The 18,692-nt window shown below is 37.8% G+C and overlaps 1 protein-coding gene across 1 annotated transcript; it reads right to left on the reverse strand.

Annotated features, from left to right (window-relative positions):
* Positions 1-4,952: 4,952 nt before the first annotated feature.
* Positions 4,953-16,588, reverse strand: LOC307167480 (uncharacterized protein). The gene is made up of 4 exons (XM_079886614.1): positions 16,421-16,588; positions 11,780-11,823; positions 11,435-11,671; positions 4,953-8,216 (listed from the first exon to the last, which is right to left on the reverse strand). Exons 3-4 carry the CDS (start codon positions 11,517-11,519, stop codon positions 6,979-6,981), a joined length of 1,323 nt encoding a protein of 440 aa, XP_079742740.1. The 5' UTR covers positions 11,520-11,671; positions 11,780-11,823; positions 16,421-16,588; the 3' UTR covers positions 4,953-6,978.
* Positions 16,589-18,692: the final 2,104 nt, after the last annotated feature.

Here is an 18,692-nt window from a genome sequence, read left to right on the forward strand (position 1 = left end):
AAAAAAAAGAATATTGCCTAATTTGCATATTTTATTTTATTTTTAAGACAAAGTGTAATACAAAAAGTAGTTATCTTAATATGAAGACTAAACTGGTAGAAATGTATGAGGATATCTTTAAAGGGAAGAAAAAGTCCCATTCACATGTAGTGTGATAATAGTTTCACAGGTTGTGGTCTTTTTCAGGACTTTCGTCCATGGTAGAGATTTTGGCACACATCCCACGTTGTTCAATGGGCTCATATTAGTCTATAACAGTTGAGATATTCTCTGCTAAATGAAGTGCATACAAATCTTACCCAGGACCTAGACTATTAGCAGTGTTCAGACTTTTTGTTTCTCTGGGCTAATCGCTCCTAAAATGAGTGTCTATTTTACACTGGCTCAGGGGCCATGTATAATGGGCATGCAGTAACGAGGGCCTGGGCTTACCTCACACTGCATTGGCATTCAGTTGCCTCGAGTTGTAGCAGTTTCCTTGCTAGATGCAGCTGCTCAGCAAGATGCCCAGTACAGTGACCGTTGCTCATACGCTTCCCTCGCATGTCACAGCTTGCCCGCCACCTCCTCCTATGGGGTCAGAAGCTTCTGAGGTCGCTTCTTTCACTCTAAAATTCCGGCCAGCCCAATCGTGCTGTCCAGGTGGCCTCACGACAGCCTGTTGCCGAAGAGAGTGGAGACTCCATCCCCAGGCGTTCCAGCTGTCCAGGATATCTTCGGGGCCGCACAGTTACCTCTGATTTGTTCCCTTGCTAGTTGTTTACTCCCTTAAACACGGAGACACTGGCTCACAGCTGACGCCAGGGTCTACGCAAAGTGCGTTAAAGTGCGGGGCACCGTTGGCAGCCATACCGGGCCGGAGAAATCCAGGTTCTGTTGTGGTGGTTCAGCCATCTACCTCTGAAAGAGCTTAGATACTTTAACTTCTGCGAGAGCTCCCTCTAAGAAAAGAGGCTTGCTTACGATCTGAAGTAGAACCTGTTCGTTGTTGGTGTTCTTCTCACGGGAAAACCCCCGAGAGTGTTCAATCACTTCTGTGCTTCCTTCCTGCAGAAGATGGATCGGAGTGTGGCTGTTCCGCTCCACCCTCAAAATGATTTTTCCCTTAAAGCACATCAGGATATAGTTGAGGTATAGGAAGTACGACTTGATCGTCAGGTTCCTGAGTGGTGTAAGGAGATGAAATCCCGGCCTGGATTATGCCCAAGGTTCCTACCTCTCTCTTAAAATGGGACCAGGTGGTGAGCCTGCAAGCGCTGCCCCGGAGGAGGCAGACCTAGCCCTGACTTTTCTCTGTTCCTCCCGCTAGTGTGGATAAATAGGACAGAATGCAAAGTCTCAGGACTTTTCCAGCTCTTGTCTGTTGCGGAAACCAGCTAAAGGGAAGGTGGTTTCCATGCGGAGGTTGGCCTACATAAATTAGTGTGGCCATCATCTTGGTGAAATTCCAAGGTGCACCGTGCCCACTTGGGTAGTGTGCTCCTCCATAAACAGAGCTCCTTCCTGGGTGTTGACACGAGTGACTTGCTGACAGATTAAGAGTTGTGGGCTCGGCGACACCAGCACATTCGCTAAGAAATTAGCCTATGTGTCGAGCCGGTTGCTTCTGTGGGCTCCCTTCTCACAAAGCCAGATTCACCTTAGCCCGGTTTGTAGTGTCGGCTTGCTGCGCCATTCCCCTCCAATGGACTGGATAAGTGCGTCTTTTGCTCCAGATGAGTTCCCTCTTCCGAACCCTGTTGAGTTCCTCCTCACCCCGTTGGTGTTGGAAGTGGCGAGCGTCCGATACTAGACCTATCACTTGTATGCTTGTGTAACTTCTGTTAGGTGGGGTCTATATGTTGTGATCCCTACGGCGATCCCATAAGTGTATTCTTCCACGGGATTTACTCCCTGCGGCGAGCCCGTGTCTTCCCTTGGCAGAGCCTGCTCTGCTGTCACTGACCGGTTGCGTCTCTGTGACATGCCATATGTTTTACTGCCCGCTAAGTTCGCTCAGTCCATATGTGTTCTCCACATGTAACCTCCTTCGGGCAGGATGTGGCTTCTGCAGCATAGAACTTCCAACGAAAGGTACGCTTTCCCAGTGGTCCTGTGGAACAGCAGTGACTTTCCTGGCCTAAGCCCTGTCATATCTGCAAGTGTGGAAGATCTGGAGGCTTTTGTCTAAGCACTGGAAGGTAGCAGCACTAGTGGCGACTTAGTAGGATCCCAATCAGTCGACACGTCGTTTGCGTCGAATGTGCCTGACTGAAAGGAAATGTCTCGGTTACGTATAGACCTTATGTAGCCCCGACCCTTGATGTAAAAACATTTGTTGTCATGACTTATTGATCATGTCATTATTTACAGTGTAGTTTTTGTTAATACAAAATGTTGGTAGAGTCACCAAAATAAAATGTACAAAATAACACAAAGTGAAATAATGTGAAGTGGCATTTAATGTCAATTTAATATGCTGTCAATTTGTATTATAATTATTCTCATTCTATTTAAGAATTTATTTAAAGTTATCCTGTATAGAGTTTACTTAAAGTTTTCCTTATATAGAAATGACTTTACATTTCCTGTACTGCATTTACTCGAAGTTGTCCTTGTATATTTTACTTGAAGTTTTCTTTGTATTTAGTTGGAGTTAGCTTTAAAGCCACTCCTCCTTATATATTCATATAAATATGTTGTTTTAGCTAAAGGGATTCAGTTTTTTGTATTTAATAATTTAGGGAACAGACCCAGTCTCTATATGATGATATCTAGGTGAAAGAGTCTCTTTATGATGGGATTTATCAGAGTGACATAAGACAGACGACGGTCGGTTTAGCCAGTCTGTCTGCTTCCTGACCTGAGCCCCAGATTGTCATGTTTGAGCTCTAAGACTATGTGCCATATTACTCAGGGGTGCAAACACATGTATGGTCAAAAAAGAGAGAGGTAATCGAAGCCCTCGTCCCGCGGCAAATATCCAGATACTACATTGCCACCATCCCCAACCCACCCCTATAGGCACATAGAGTCAAATGAAATTTAGAAAAACTATCTTGCACTTCTTCTTCTTGCTTTACTGCTACTTCCTGAAAACAATTTCACCTGATGATTTGAATAGCTCTTTTTGTAAAGAATTAATAATTCTAGGATGATTGGGGTAATTGTGTAGGGTAGGCCTAGTGCATCTGCATAGAAACTAATAAACATAATACAAATAAACATAAAACATAATATATATAGCCTGATACAGCAAAGACAACGTCGGCAATATTGACGGCAAAATAGGCTACAGAATATTTCGTTCTGTAGGCCTATTGACAGGGGCAATATTTGAAAATCGATAATTAGGCCTATTTTTTAAATTACAATTATATATGCATTTGTCAAAACCGAGAGACTTTCAAGCATCAAAATGTAATTTATTAATATGTATTTGCGCCTTCTATTTTGTCTGAAAACTTCCAACACTCTTGCGTGTCGCGTGAAAAATAGGCGTCGGTTGCAGTTCTATTTCTAGCACGCGGTTTCGGCGCGGCTCGAGAAGTGTGTGTGTCACGCAGGCATTGTGCTCTAACACAAGCTCTAACCAGTTAACATGAGAGCCGACATAAAAACGGACACTCCACGCCACGCAGAGAGAAATGTGATGCAGTGGCAGATCCAGAGTGAGACAGAAACACTAGTGGTTCACGCTTGCGCACATACTGCTGGTTTGGCGCGCAGTGTTCTGATTCGCTTATTTCCTATTTACTTGTTGGTGGACGCAATCCAGAATTAGGCTACTGTTGGTTAAATTATAATCAGACCATCTCAACACCCCCCCCCCCCCCCCCCCCTCCTTAAAAAAAAAATCTTCGGATCTGCACGATTCACACAAGTCACCCAAACTGACGTGAAAAAAGCGGGAGGCGCCGAAAAGCGCGCTGTTTGCACCCCTGATTACTAGAGAGAAGAGCAGCACCATCCCAGGAGGGATGGATACAATCTCTTTTCAACAGGTCAGGTCTGCCCCAAAAACTTCCAAATGTCAAGTAAAGACATGATGGTGGGAATGACCAACTGAAAGGGAACATGTTTAAAAGCATTATATTTGAATGCATGCATAATATTTATATTAATTTAAAAGCAAAGTTTAATATTACTTATCAATTAATAAACTATAATAACTATATGAATATATTACGTCAATCAAAAGTAGTTATAATTCATATAAATATAAAAAAAATATATATATTAAAAGCAAAAGATTGACAATTTTGTCTCTAAAGTTTGTTTCACACTATAAACTGCTTTGATTTGGAGTGAGAGATACAGGGGAAGTGGCTTTATTGTAAAAAGCCACTTTGTTCAAACTAATATCGAGCTTTACCTGTTAGCAACTGAAACCGGCTTTGTGCAACAGGCCGCAGGACATTTTTGTTTTTGTTATTTTACTAGAGACAAAGAACTGCCTTACACTGGCAGCTAAATGACAAGTCAGAAAAAACTCAAAAACAACTTCCGCAAAACTAACGTCACAGAATTAAAGTTTATTTCACTATATGTTTGCTTTATCTGAATCTCATTTATTTTAATTAATGGATCTGTAAAAACCTTTTACTCACAAAATCACACATTGTCAGTAAAAATGGTAATTTTATTTGTTGCTATTGTACAGAGTTATTTTACATAAACAGATGTATGTAATAACAAGCTTTATGTAAAACTAAATAATAAATAATTATTTTGACTTTGAAATACATTTAAACAATTTATTAGTCATAATTTAAACAATTGACACCAGCACCTTTATCATAAACATCACTGAAAGGCACATGATTAGTTTATCATTAATTGCACTGATCCTCCTAATCAAACATATAAAATACTAAATAGACTAATAGTTTGTCTTAAAAGGTCCTAATCTGTTTTGTGATATTCTTTTCCATCAAACTTAACCTAGTGTGACTTACAACAGTTCCTGAGGAATCAGTTCCCAACAACAACAAAAAAAAGATTAAAACAAGAAGCATGAACTAAGGTCAAGGAACATTTGCTGGGATCAGTAGTTCACTCTCCATCCAGACACAGGTCATGACGTTACTGTTCATCCGTTCTCAGACTCAGACTTTGAAAAGCCACACAACATCACTTAACTGGGCTGAATACTAGTTGTAGTACATGTGTATTTGATAGTAAGTTTATGATAAAACATGAGCTGAAATTGGCAAGTAATTAACAGTGAATTAATTATGATGTGCCCCCTCAAGTAAAGTCATGAAATAATGATGCATTAACAAGCCATTAGTTGATGTTAGTGTATAGTTAGTTAATAATTAATTAATTAATTAATTAATTAATTATGATGTGCCTCCTCAAGTAAAGTCATGACACAATGATGCACTTACAAATCATACAAATCTAAAATATGAATAAACATATACAATAAGAGTGTCATCCTTATTCCTTTACACCCATGCTACACAAAAACAAAGATACAAATGATGTGTAGTTCTTTTATTTTTATTTATACAATTAAACATATGGACTTAAAAGAAAGCCCAAACATACATGTTAAGACACACATAAGGCACGTTTACATCCAAATAGGGTATGAGCTATAAGCTAATGCTAATCGAAGTATATACATTTCAACAACTAAAAATAGTTAATTACTGTACATAATCTCCTGAAAACTCCCAAATACAACATACATGCAAACATGTCTTTAATAATTAATTTTGTTTACCAAAGTAGTCAATATTTATGAGATTAAAATGCCAGCATTACCAAAGGAACACAACTAATGTGCCGAGCGAGCACCGGGTGCTCCACTAATGACTGTCCCACCAGAAACAAACCCTACATACTGTAGTTCCGGGAAGAGAAGTAGCTATTACTAAACATAGGCCTACATTAACAATAAAAATCAGAAAACGGTTTAGTTATTAGTCTATTTTCCATGTTTGGTTAGATGGATCTGTGTAAATAATTTCTAAATAATCATTCCTAGTATTTGTCACAGAGCTGCAGATGGCAGCTTATGATATTACAGTTTAAATTATGGCAGTATTAAATTATATGTTTAATTAAAATTGAGATTACTTCTTATTTATTCTTATGGAGCCTGATTGATTTGGTTTACCCCTAAACATTAATTAATGCATTATCTATCTAACCTGTACTAACATGTTTAAGTCTACTGTTATTCATGCATGAATCATTATGACTCCTGTCATAGTTAAAGGGGGGGTGAAATGCTATTTCATGCATACTGAGTTTTTTACACTGTTAAAGAGTTGGATTCCCATGCTAAACATGGACAAAGTTTCAAAAATTAAGTTGTACGTTTGATGGAGTATTTCTGTGCTAAAAATACTCCTTCCGGTTTGTCACAAGTTTCGGAAAGTTTTTTTTCGAGTATGGGCATGAGTGACGTCAGATGGGGCGGAATTTCCTTATACGGGTCCCAGCACTTCTCCCGGAAGGGCGCGCGCGCACCCGTAGACCAGAGAGCGAAAGCAGTACGCCCATCAAAACGCTGTGCTCGCTGCGGTCACAGGACTTTGTTTGTTCCCTGCATTTCGACGATGATTGTTTTATAAACAAGGCCCAGTTCGACGCCGGATTTGCAGATCATCTAATACTTAAGGATGGAGCAGTCCCAACGATAAAGGTTCACGGTCGTGCGTTGGAACCGTGAGTAAACTGCTTCAAATGTCTGTGTGTTGTTAGCTATCGGCGCGTAAGCACCGCCCACACGGCACACCTCCAGCCGCTCGTTTTTTTCCGGAAAGACTCGGAACAGCCTGTCTTTAGTTTTATTATATTTATAAAAGAAAGACTTTTTGGAGATATGAAGGATGCAATACTACTCTATAGGTACTCAAGATTAACATGAGATTGACTGAAACTGAGTGTTTCACCCCCCCTTTAAGGATCGCTCTTCAGTGGTTCATATCTTCACTAACCATGAGTTCATGTTGAAGTATTCAGGAATTAGTACATTATTATTCATGCCCTGTTATTGTAGATTGTTACCTGTGAATCTAACAAAACTTTTGCTCGCTGTGACACAGAACAATGCTTTTTAATATGAGTCCCTAGATTACTTGATTTGGTGAAACTCTTCCCACACTGAGTACAGTTGTACGGCTTCTCTCCAGTGTGAACTCGCTCGTGTGATTTTAGAGAATCAGACTGAGAGAAACTCTTGTCACAATATGAGCACTTGTAAGGTTTTTCTCCAGTGTGAATTCTTTGGTGCTGTTTCAGATTCCCTGCTGTAGTAAAGCTCTTCCCACAGTCACAACACACATGATCTCTCACTTCATTGTGCGTTTTCTGGTGCTGTTTAAAACAGAAATGCCGAGAAAAACGCTTTCCACAGAGAGAACACACATAAGGCCTCTCACCTGAATGAACTTTAAGATGATCATTTAGATTTGATGATGAAATAAAATCTTTACCACACTGATCACAGTTAAATGGCTTATCTCCAGAGTGAACACGCAGATGATGACTGAGAGTTGATGAACGAGAAAAAGTCTTTCCACACTGAGTGCATGGATACGGTTTCTCTCCAGTGTGAATTCTCATGTGTGTCTTAAGGTTTCCTTTCTCTATGAAACTCTTCTCACACTGAGTGCAATTGTACGGCTTCTCTCCAGTGTGAATTCGCTTGTGTGATTTCAGAGATTCAGACCGAGTGAAACTCTTGTCACAATATGAGCACTTGTAGGGTTTTTCTCCAGTGTGAATTCTTTGATGCTGTTTCAGACATTCAGCTCTAGTAAAGCTCTTCCCACAGTCACAACACACATGATCTCTCACTTCATTATGTGTTTTCTGGTGCTGTTTAAAACTGTCCGGCCTTGAAAAACTCTTTCCACAGAGAGAACACTCATAAGGCTTCTCATCTGAATGAACTTTCAGGTGATCTTTTAGATTTGATGATGAAATAAAATCTTTACCACACTGATCACAGTTAAATGGTTTTTCTCCAGAGTGAATGTGCAGATGATATTTGAGACCCGATTCACCAGTAAAACTCTTTCCACACTGAGTGCATGTATACGGTTTCTCTCCAGTGTGAATTCTCATGTGTATGTTAAGGTTTCCTTTCCGTGAGAAACTCTTTCCACACTGAGTGCAGGTGTGCATCTTGGCTTTTGTTCTTTGAATTGTAAAGTTACGATGTTCCTCCTCCACTTCATTCAGTTCTTGTCTTTGCGCTTTCACTCTCACCTGGTCTAAAATACACAGAAATACAGTTTAAACCAGTTCAAGTGAACCCTTATTTAATAGCAGAAAGCAACAGAGATCAGATCTTTCACTTTTTGTTCTCTCATTCACTTGTTAATATAGTAAAATATGTTTGACAACTAGGGCTGTCGCGATAATGGTAAATGGACTGCATTTATATATAGCGCTTTCAACAGACACATGGCCACCAAAGCGCTGTACATATTGCCTCACATTCACCCATTCATTCACTCATGGCGGTGTCAGCCATGCAAGGCGCCATCCAGCTCGTCGGGAGCAGAGTGGGTTAGGTGTCTTGCTCATGGACACCTCGACACTTGGTCACGTGGAACCGGTTGAACCACCAACCTTCCGGTTTGTAGACAACCTACATGAACCACTGAGCCACTGCTGCGATAACCGCGCTACTGACAAGCCAACCGCAATGTTCACGCGTTTTCTTTTGCGTTTCCTTTTCTTTTCTAGGGCTATGCCGTACTTGTTTTGAACTTTGTGCATGTATATTGAATGTTAAATAGGCTTTGTGGATTTGCACTGGAGCCTAAACAGACAGTGAATGAGAGAGATCGACTGAGCGCGTGCGATGACCTGCGTCTGTCTTTGAGGTCAAGTCATATATATTCGTGAAAAGGTTGATGTATCCAAGGAAAGCAAAATATTTGTTGTGTCATCCTTTTAACGTTTAAGGGTATTTACCATGAATGGCATCAGTGTCAGCGCTGGTCAGCATCCACAGCGCGAGGAAGTCACAGGAAAAAATAAATAAATAAATCACTGAGTCACGTATTGAGTCAATGCCATTGGTCTCTATTACATCAGTTTCTGCGTAACCAATGTGACGCATTGCTGGTCAGCTGAGCCTTGAAAAGTGGAGCTCAAAGTTAAAAATAATTAATGCCTTGTTTCATTACTATCTTTTAATGAATCAACGGTTTAACCCTCTGGGGTCTAAGGTGTTTTTGGGGTCCTTGAGATGTTCTGACATGCCCTGACATTTGTGCTTTTTTCAGTTGCTCATAAACATATTAATGGCAAATGTGTAATTACACTCTATTTAGCACAAACAGGGCTACCATAATATGTGAGCAACATGTATGTACATGTTTGTATTTTTGAGAGAATAAGGTTTATGCATGGTTATTGAAAAAAAATAATTCAAGTTTCTGAAATAAGGCCACAAAACACATGCTAAATATGTGCCCACAAGACTTGACTAATGGATGTTATCGCCTAGAGTTTTTGCTTCAAAATGATCTGAAAATCATCCTGCCTAATCATTCACATAAAACAATACATTGATTTAAATTTTGTAAGACACTTAGTTTGGAAAGGCAATATGCGCGTGGGTGTGAACTATCATGAATAATGAAGTGGTTCACACCTGAGGAGACAATAACCTGCATAATGAGCCTTTCATTCAGGTGTGTCACTGAGCCACAAGAAAGAAAACAAGGAGAAAATAAATAAATTATATATAATACAAAATTGGTTCACAGTTGGAAACACAGTTGTTGTTTTTTCACAAATTGTGCTTGCAAATTGTATAATATACAAGATAAACATTTCTAGTAATTGTTCAGTGATTATCTTACTGTATTTTCAGAAAGTTTTGGAATATATCCTCTCCCCAAATGTGTCACTAATAAAACACAATAAAAATAATTTAAAGAGAAGGCTAATATTGACCTTTTAAGATTTCGTTTACATCTACCTTGTAAATATATATGTTTGACATTTTATTAAAAAGGTTACAATTTCAACAACAATTAAAATTAACAATAATTCAAGTGTAATCTTTCTTTGTAAAAACTAAAGTATACATTTTATCATACATATCAAAGTTAAGGATTCATTAGTTTGAATATAGCCTACATTGGAACAAAAACGATCATAATATATATATATATATATATATATAAACATCTTAGTTGATGACTTTATTTTTGACATTTTTGACAAAACATAATATATATATTTAACATATGAGCAGAAAAAATAAAGAACTTACCTATTCCTCAGCTGGATCCATTGCTCCTTGAAATGAAACTACCAGCACTTCTGAGGTAAATTTTTATTTAGATAAAAAAAAAAAATTGTCAGGATTATTATTAAGATAGTATTATTCCTCACAGCGTCGTAAAGTACATGAGTCTGATTAAACTGTGCATTTTATCGAGCTGATGTGGGCGATGACACGTTTGCATGGATCGCCTCTGATCATTTGCGTTTGAATAGCGCGCGCTCTGCGTTGGTGTGGTCACATTAACACTTAATGAGCTATAATGAGCTGAGATGAGAACGACTGACATTTCTCATGCCTGTGTGTCTGTATGCCTGTTTGACTGAGTATACGTTGAGTTATAGTTCATTTTTGTACGCATTTCAGAATGACTTCATTGATAGAGAGAAGGCAGAACTCACATCGTTTATTTTTCTTTATTTGGCAAAAAGCACAACACTTTTTTTGTGAGTATACTCAAAAAGATCACTTAACAGGATCGAATGATGTATAACACTTATATGTAAGATCAAAATCAACAGAGAATTTTGAGTCTCTTTTGCACTGATAAGAAAAATAACGAGCCTTTCGCGCCGGCGTGATTACCGACCCCAGGGAGTTAATGACTCACTCAAAGACAGTCCGTTGCCATAACAATGTAACCAAGTGACAGCCTTTTAATGCGCAGAGGCGCTGTTTAGTTTCGGTTACTGAAAATGTACTAATTTTTGTACATGCTGACCACTTCATAACACTTTTTTATATAGCAACAAATAAATATAAATAAATCAAAATAAATAAATAAATGGTGATAATACCGCATACCACGCTATTGAGCCACTCATTTTCACACAAATTCCTTCACCGCGACAGCCCAATTGACAACTGCTATATACAAGGTTATGATCATTTGGATGTATTACTCTAATTCAGGGATGGGCAACTTCGGTCCTGGAGGGCCACTGTCCAACAGAGTTTAGCTTCAACCCTAATCAAATACACCTGAACAAGCTAATCAAGGTCCTCAGGATTACTAGAAAATTACAGGCAGGTGATTTTTTTCAGGGTTGGAGCTAAACTCTGTAGGACAGTGGCCCCCCAGGACAGAAGTTGCCCATCCCTGCTCTAATTTATCATCCATATACTGCTTATTAATTCACATCTACCAAAGCAGTCAACAATGAAGAATCAAGAATTGACACCAACCTATTTGTTCCTCAGTATCTTCATGTTTTATTCTGGATGGTTCTGGATCCCTCATGTCTTCAATCTCCTCTTTAATAAACTCCATCTTTAACAGTCACACAGATTTCAGCTGCTACTCCTGGAGTTTGTCCTTCTCTTGTAGGATGATGGGAATATTCCCAGTATTTATTGGTGAATTGTTGTGGGAGGGGCTTCACTGCAGGGGAGGGGAGGGGCTTCACTGTGTTTTTTTCCAATCTGCATTTAAAAAGTACAGAGTCATCATGCTAAACTGAGCAGCACTTTGTCTCCAAAAGTTACCTGTTTTTAGCACATTAAGGCTGAAACAAACTACAGCATCATCACCTTTAACTTCAGTTCTTATCTTTGCTCTTTCACCGCCATCTGGTCTGAAACATATTAAAACATTAAGTTGTTAGAATGAGTTCAAGGAGGATAAATGTGAATTTTCAAGTGAACCCTGATTTAATAACAGAAAACAAGTGAGATCTGTTTATCAAATATTATATTTTTAATGTACCAAAGGTTAGTTTTGTCATTCTCGTCAAAATGTAAACGACAACTGCTGTACAAGATTAATGATATAAGTGCATTTATATTCCTAGATTATTTGCTTATTTTTCACAGCTCTTATGATTGGCATCTAACAATATATTAAGCATTTGAACTAATTGGAAAAAAATGCATGCTTTTTTTTGTGTAGAGGGCAACTATATAATTAAACAAGAGAATCTGGTTATTCAGATAATAGGCTAATTTTTGATGTCTTTGAACTTTCATTATACAAATCAAATTAAACACCAGTGAATTTTTACAAACATTTCTTGTAAATATATAGCAGATTTCACCCAGCAACACAAATGAACCACATCTGCAGTTTATTGACAGAAGACAATAGGGCTGCACGACGTATCATTTTAGCATCGATATCGCGATGTGCGCATCCACAACAGTCACATCGCAGGATGTGCAATGTCAAGTATAGGTATCGTAGTTGATCCGTGATTCATGATCAGTAAAGGCCAGCAGCTCCCCGGACCGTAATGCTTGTGATTCACAGATTAATTGCAAAGTTTAACCATCATAGAGTGAAAGTTTATCATTTGCATGTAGGGTTGGGTATCAAGATCGATTCTTTTTAGGTACCGACCGAATTGCCTCGATAGTATCGAGTATCGAAACATTGCTTGTCGTTCGGTACCAAATTTCGATACCTCAGGGGTTAATCTCGTCAACGTCATTGACGCATGCGGCATGATTGGCTGAAATGAGGCATCAAGGAAAAACACTAGTTTACGCGGTTGCCCACAGAGACGAGGCTCACACTGTGAGGCTGTAGTAATTATATGGCTAGGAACTATACTCTCATTCCTGCGTAATAATCAAGAAACTTTGCTGCCGTACCATGGCTCCAGCAGGCGTAATGATATGACGCAGCGCCTGAAAATAGTCGACCCTATAGTCTACCGAGCTGGGGACTATTTTCAGGCGCTGCGTCATATCATTCAGAACTTTTGTAACTTTAAGGATTAATCTATATATAATTTAAAATTCATGCAGTGCAAACTCTTTGATAGCTTTATTCAATTTATGTATATTTCCTATCTGTTAGACATAAAAATATACTGTATGTTGTTTCTACATTAAATTGGAGATTAACTGGGAAATTATTACATTATAAAATAGTCTATATTAAAAACAAAAGTTTTTTTTAATGGTGAACATTAGGGGTGCACGATTCAGAAAATTTCACGATTCGATTCGATACCGATTTTTAGTCTCAAGATTCGATTCAAAATCGATTTTCGATTCAAAAACGATTCTCGATTCAAAAAACGATTCACAGTATGTAAATGTAGTTGACTTTTTCCTGTGTGATTGCAGTAGACATACAATTTAAAAGAAAAGAAATAACAAATTAAATGAAGTTTGATATTACTTTGTCTTCATAAAAACTTTTGCAACTAAACAGTGCAAAGTGCCAAGCTTTGGCCAGCTTTCAAATACATTTAATTCAAGTTTAAATTAAAACTTAAATACATTTTTTTTTACATTTAGCTTTAAAGTGCTGTAGTCAGATCAAACAAACAATACTGCTAAATGTAGTTTAAGGAGTAGGCTATTGACGGCAAAATAGGCTACAGAATATTTCGTTCTGTATTGACAGGTGCAATTTTTGAAAATCGATAAAAAAAATACAATAAGACATTATATCTGCATTTATGTCAAAACCTAGACTTTCAAACATCAAAATGTCATTTATTAATATGAATATTCGTGTCAAAATGACATATAAACATTCTATTTTGCCTGGAAACGCTTCCAACACGCTTGCGTGTCGCGAGAAAAATAGGCATCGGTTCTATTTCATGCACGCGTTTTCCGCACGACTCGGGCCACACCTGAGACGCGCGCGTCACGCAGGCTGTGTGCAAGCTCTAACCTGTTAATGGGAGCCGAAATAAAAACAGACACGCCACACAGCCAGCCAGCCTTCCTTCTGCTCCGCTTCTGCTGCACTTCTTCTTTTGGCTATGACAAGAGTGTGCAGGCGTAGTGCAAGTGTGAATTCGATGCTGCACCATCTATGGGAATGGCAAGCTAAACTCATTTCAGGACAATACCAAAAAATATATCTCTCAATAAAAAAAAAAATTTAAAAAAACAAGAATCGATTTTTGGAATTCTATGAATCGATTTTGAATCGGTAAAGTTTGAATCGCGATTCATATGTGAATCGATTTTTTTGCCCACCCCTAGTGAATATAACAGAAATAAAATTCTGATTAATCTAGTTAATTTTTGCAATCGCTAAAAATAAAAAAGAAACATGATTAAGTATTCATGTTTATTTTAGTGCTGCACGATTAATCATATCGCAATCGCGATGTCAAGCCTACGCGATTATATGACGCAAAATGCTGCGATTTTATATTAAATAAACAAATTAGTGCTGTTAATGCAATTAACGCAGTATCTGTTAATTTTTGGCATCCTTTGGCTAGTGTTACATGATCCCGCTCTTATTCATGCAAATGCTTTTAAACCATTAATGCACGATAAGACAAAAAATAACTCCCTGCCTGTGAATGTCCTGACTGTGACAGAAAGACTAGCGCTAATATCGTGCGTGCACACAAAATAGCATGCCAGAATACAGCTCTCTTTCGAGCTTGAACGAACAATAACACACACAATTATGCCAAAATATCTTTTTGTCGAGTATCTTCATAACATAAGAGTAGTCTTATGATGAACGTGAAGAGTTGTGACTCGTGAGAGAATGAGGCGCGTGTGAGATCCGCGTCTCTGTCAGCAGCGGCTGGCCTTAAAGGGACAGTACACTGTAGCCACTAATTATATCTGTCGCTAAAGTTAATCAAAGAACAAAGGGAACAGAGAAAAACACTCACTGCTTTTCTTTAGGCAGATTATCACTTATCTGTGTGTGCATTTATTTTCCTTGAGAACCAAGCAAGTTGACTCATGAAACTATTTGTTTATTATATCGCAATCGCAATATTGACCTCAATTATCGCAATATGACATTTTCCCCAAATCGTGCAGCCCTATTTCTTTTTGTTGAATATTAGCCTAATTATTTTTTATTTATTTAATATCTGTGCAATTAATGTGTATTTAGCCTGCCTCTGCCATCCAGCACCCCCCATAACCCCCCAGGTATTTTCAGGTTAGCCTATATGACAATGTGTAGAACATTTCTTTAGTTTAGACTGGAGTGAGGCGAAACCAGAAAAAAAAAAAAAGTGCAAAGCAAGTTGTTAGCTAGCTGCTATTGTATTCAATTGTATATTGTAGAAAATTAGACTATTTGTTAAAATAAACTTTTTATTGCTACTTTTTTTTTATTCTACTTTTTGAAATTGATATAATTATATACCAAAATAATTACTTGGTCTAGCAAAGAGGGATTTTATCTCACAAAGCTTTGAAATCCAGTGGTAAAATCATAGCTTTCAAAAAAAGGCAACCACTGAAGACCAATTTTGAGTGTTGTAAACAATTGAGAAAGAAAATGGATGCATATCATTCATTATATTGGATCCGTGCATTTGTCTAAATATACTAGGCTATACTATAATATAATATACTCGAAGCTGTTTGTCACCAATGTTAATCAAACAACAAAAAAGAAAGATACAATCTTTTGCTGTTTTAACAAAGATAATTAATTAAATTAATTATATTTAATTTATACAGTGAAGACTATGCAGTGTTATTTTACATTTTATTAATGAATACAGTTAATTTACATGGATTTTTTTTTTTTTTTTTCATCTATATCTTTGTTCTATTGTATTTATTTGTGCTTGTAATTTATTACTTTCTATACAAATTTACTTAATTAAAAATCAGCACAGTCATTCTAGAATGATTCATTCTTTCCAAATAGACCTATTCAAGTCATCTGGTGAAACATCGCAATACATATCGCAGAAAAATAAAATAACACAATGTAATTTTTTCCCAATATCGTGCAGCCCTAGAGACACTCAACATATTAAGATTCACTGTCTTTCAGCTGAAGGATGCATGAGAAAAGACATGTTAATTACCGTCCTCCCTAACAGTAACTGCAATTCATCTAATACACAGGTCACACATATGGCTATAAACATACACTGACATCAAAATCAAAGCTAAACCCATTTAAACAACATTTCCACAGACTCAATCCACCAAAATGATATGTGGAGATTCTTTATTAAACGCGCGTTAAGTCCAAAAATACATCAAACTGTTGGCAGAAAAACGCATACATAACCTTATCCCGGTTTATGGCACTTCCATAATATAAACTCAAATCTTCACTTCATTGTAACGAGGCTTCATCAAAGTGAGGATCCATTTGCAGCTTTATTGTGATCTTGGTCGTACAATCAGGGTCAATCACCAGCAAACACAACATAGAGACAAAGCAACTCGTAATGCGAAAACAGGCATAAGGTCAGGCAGCAAACTTACATAAATCAGTCCACAATAGAGAACAGTCCAGGGCAGGCAGCAAAGAATCACGAAGAGAATAAACAGTCCAAGAGTAATCCACGGGAAGACAAAACACACGCAGAAACGCTCAGAGATGTTCACCAGGGCAAAACAAAACCTCTCATGAGGAACTTCTTCTTCTTCTGTGTTTTTTATTGGCAGTTTGCAAACAAAGTGCATTACCGCCACCTTCAGGATTGAGGTGTGAACTCATTGGAATGCCATTTTATATTATGTTACTACACTAAAAATAAATTAAATAAATTAAAAATAAATAATAAAACCTAAATCCTGAGTTTCTTTCATAAAGATCATAACATCCTGAATTATAGATTGCGTGCCAGGCTCAATAGGTTTTTTAAACTCACTCCATTTTCCGTTGCCCTCTCTAGTTCTTTCCTTTTTTCAGAGTTCTACACATCAAGAGTATATGTTTTACATTTCCCACTTCTCCACAATGAATGCATAATCCAGTCTGGTGTTTTCCTATTAACTTTAGGCAGCATTTAATCATGTGTGCCCTATTCTCAGCCTTGTAAGCATAGTTTCCTCCTGTCGTCTTAGACTACTGTTCTTTTAAACCATCACTTCTTTCTGGAAGCTGTATAAATGCCTTCCTTTCTCTTCCTGATCTAATGTATCCTGCCATATTTTATTAGTATCTTTAATGATAACTATAATTTCTAATTTGCTAAGTGGAATTTGTATATTTATGTTCTCTGCCTTCAGGGCTTCTTTTGCTAATGTATCCACCTTTTCATTTCCCTCAATACCCACATGCGCTGGAACCCAGGTAAACTGTACATACAGTTTTTGTTGAGTTAATCTAAAAATTAATTGATTTACTTAATCTAAAATATCTATATACATATAGTTTTTCCACTCTGAATACTTGATAGGGAGGACATGGAATCTGATCAGATGACTATCCTATGCGGTTTAACTTCATCTAACCCATTGCAGTGCTAAAATAATGGCCATTATTTCAACTGAGAAGACTGAGAGGTGATCTGAAGTTCTTTTTTGGATGTTAATGTTGTATTTTGGGATTAATAGGCCCACATCTGCATCCATCTTACCAGTTATTGGATCTTGGGATCCATCTGTGTATATCTGTATTGAGGTATCATACCTCGTTTCTATACGGTTGGATATTTTGATATATGCCTCTATATTTTCAATGTCTTTTGTTTCATATAGGAAAACAGAACAACCATGGGGATGGCAGTCTTACTTATTGTTTTGCAGCATGCAATATGTCTATTCCCATGTCTTTTCCCCCATTCCATCCAAAGCTACTGATGTTAGTACGGCCATACTCCCAACACTCTTCAAGTATTTTTTTTTTTGTAGGGTGTGTTATTTCATCTCCCTGCAGATTTATCCAGTATGACATTGCCAATTTGAGCCCCCTGATCTTTAATGGCATCTCTCCTACTTCTACTTGCAGTGAGGCTACAGGTGATGTTCAGAAAGCTCCACAATACAAACACAGGGCTTTAGCCTGCACCCTATCCTAACCTGTCAGTGTGGTTTTGGCTGCAAAATTATATATTATGCATCCATAGTCAAAATTTGAGCGAATTAAGGCAATATACATTATTTTCATTGATGAACCTGATGCACCCCAACGATAAACACTTTAGTATATGTATACCTCTCTTACATTTATCTACTATTTTTTGAACATGGACTTTAAAACTAAGTTTAGTGTCTAACCTAAATATCTTATCACACTCTCTTGCTTGAGTGACTGTCCATACAGTTTTATATCTAGTCTAGGATTTAGTGAAACATAGTGAGTTTTTTTCCACAGATAAACGAAAGCCCCATTCATATGTGCACTTTCTGACCTGATCTATTGCTTTCTGCATTCTTGACTCCAGTACACCAATGTTACGACCCCTCACCCACAATACCCCATCATCTGCATATAATGCTTTACTCATTCTCAGATCTGTTCAACTCCAGAAAAAACATCATCAATCATAATATTTAATAATATTGGGCTACATACACTCCCCTGTATGGAGTATCGTTTTCTATTGAATATATGTTTGAGGATTCCACTGCTATCCTAACCTCAAGCCTGGTCCTACCACCAGACTCTCTCCATTGACAAGCGTTAACTTCCTTGAAGGCGGGTACTCTGATGAAGTTTAAGGCCATGTCCACACTAATACGTTTTTGTTTGAAAACGTATATTTTTCTCTCCGTTTTGGCCTTCTGTCCACACCGAGACAGCGTTTTT

This window comes from Squalius cephalus (assembly GCF_949319135.1).
Source record: "Squalius cephalus genome assembly, chromosome: 11".
Classification (NCBI taxonomy): Eukaryota; Metazoa; Chordata; class Actinopteri; order Cypriniformes; family Leuciscidae; genus Squalius; species Squalius cephalus.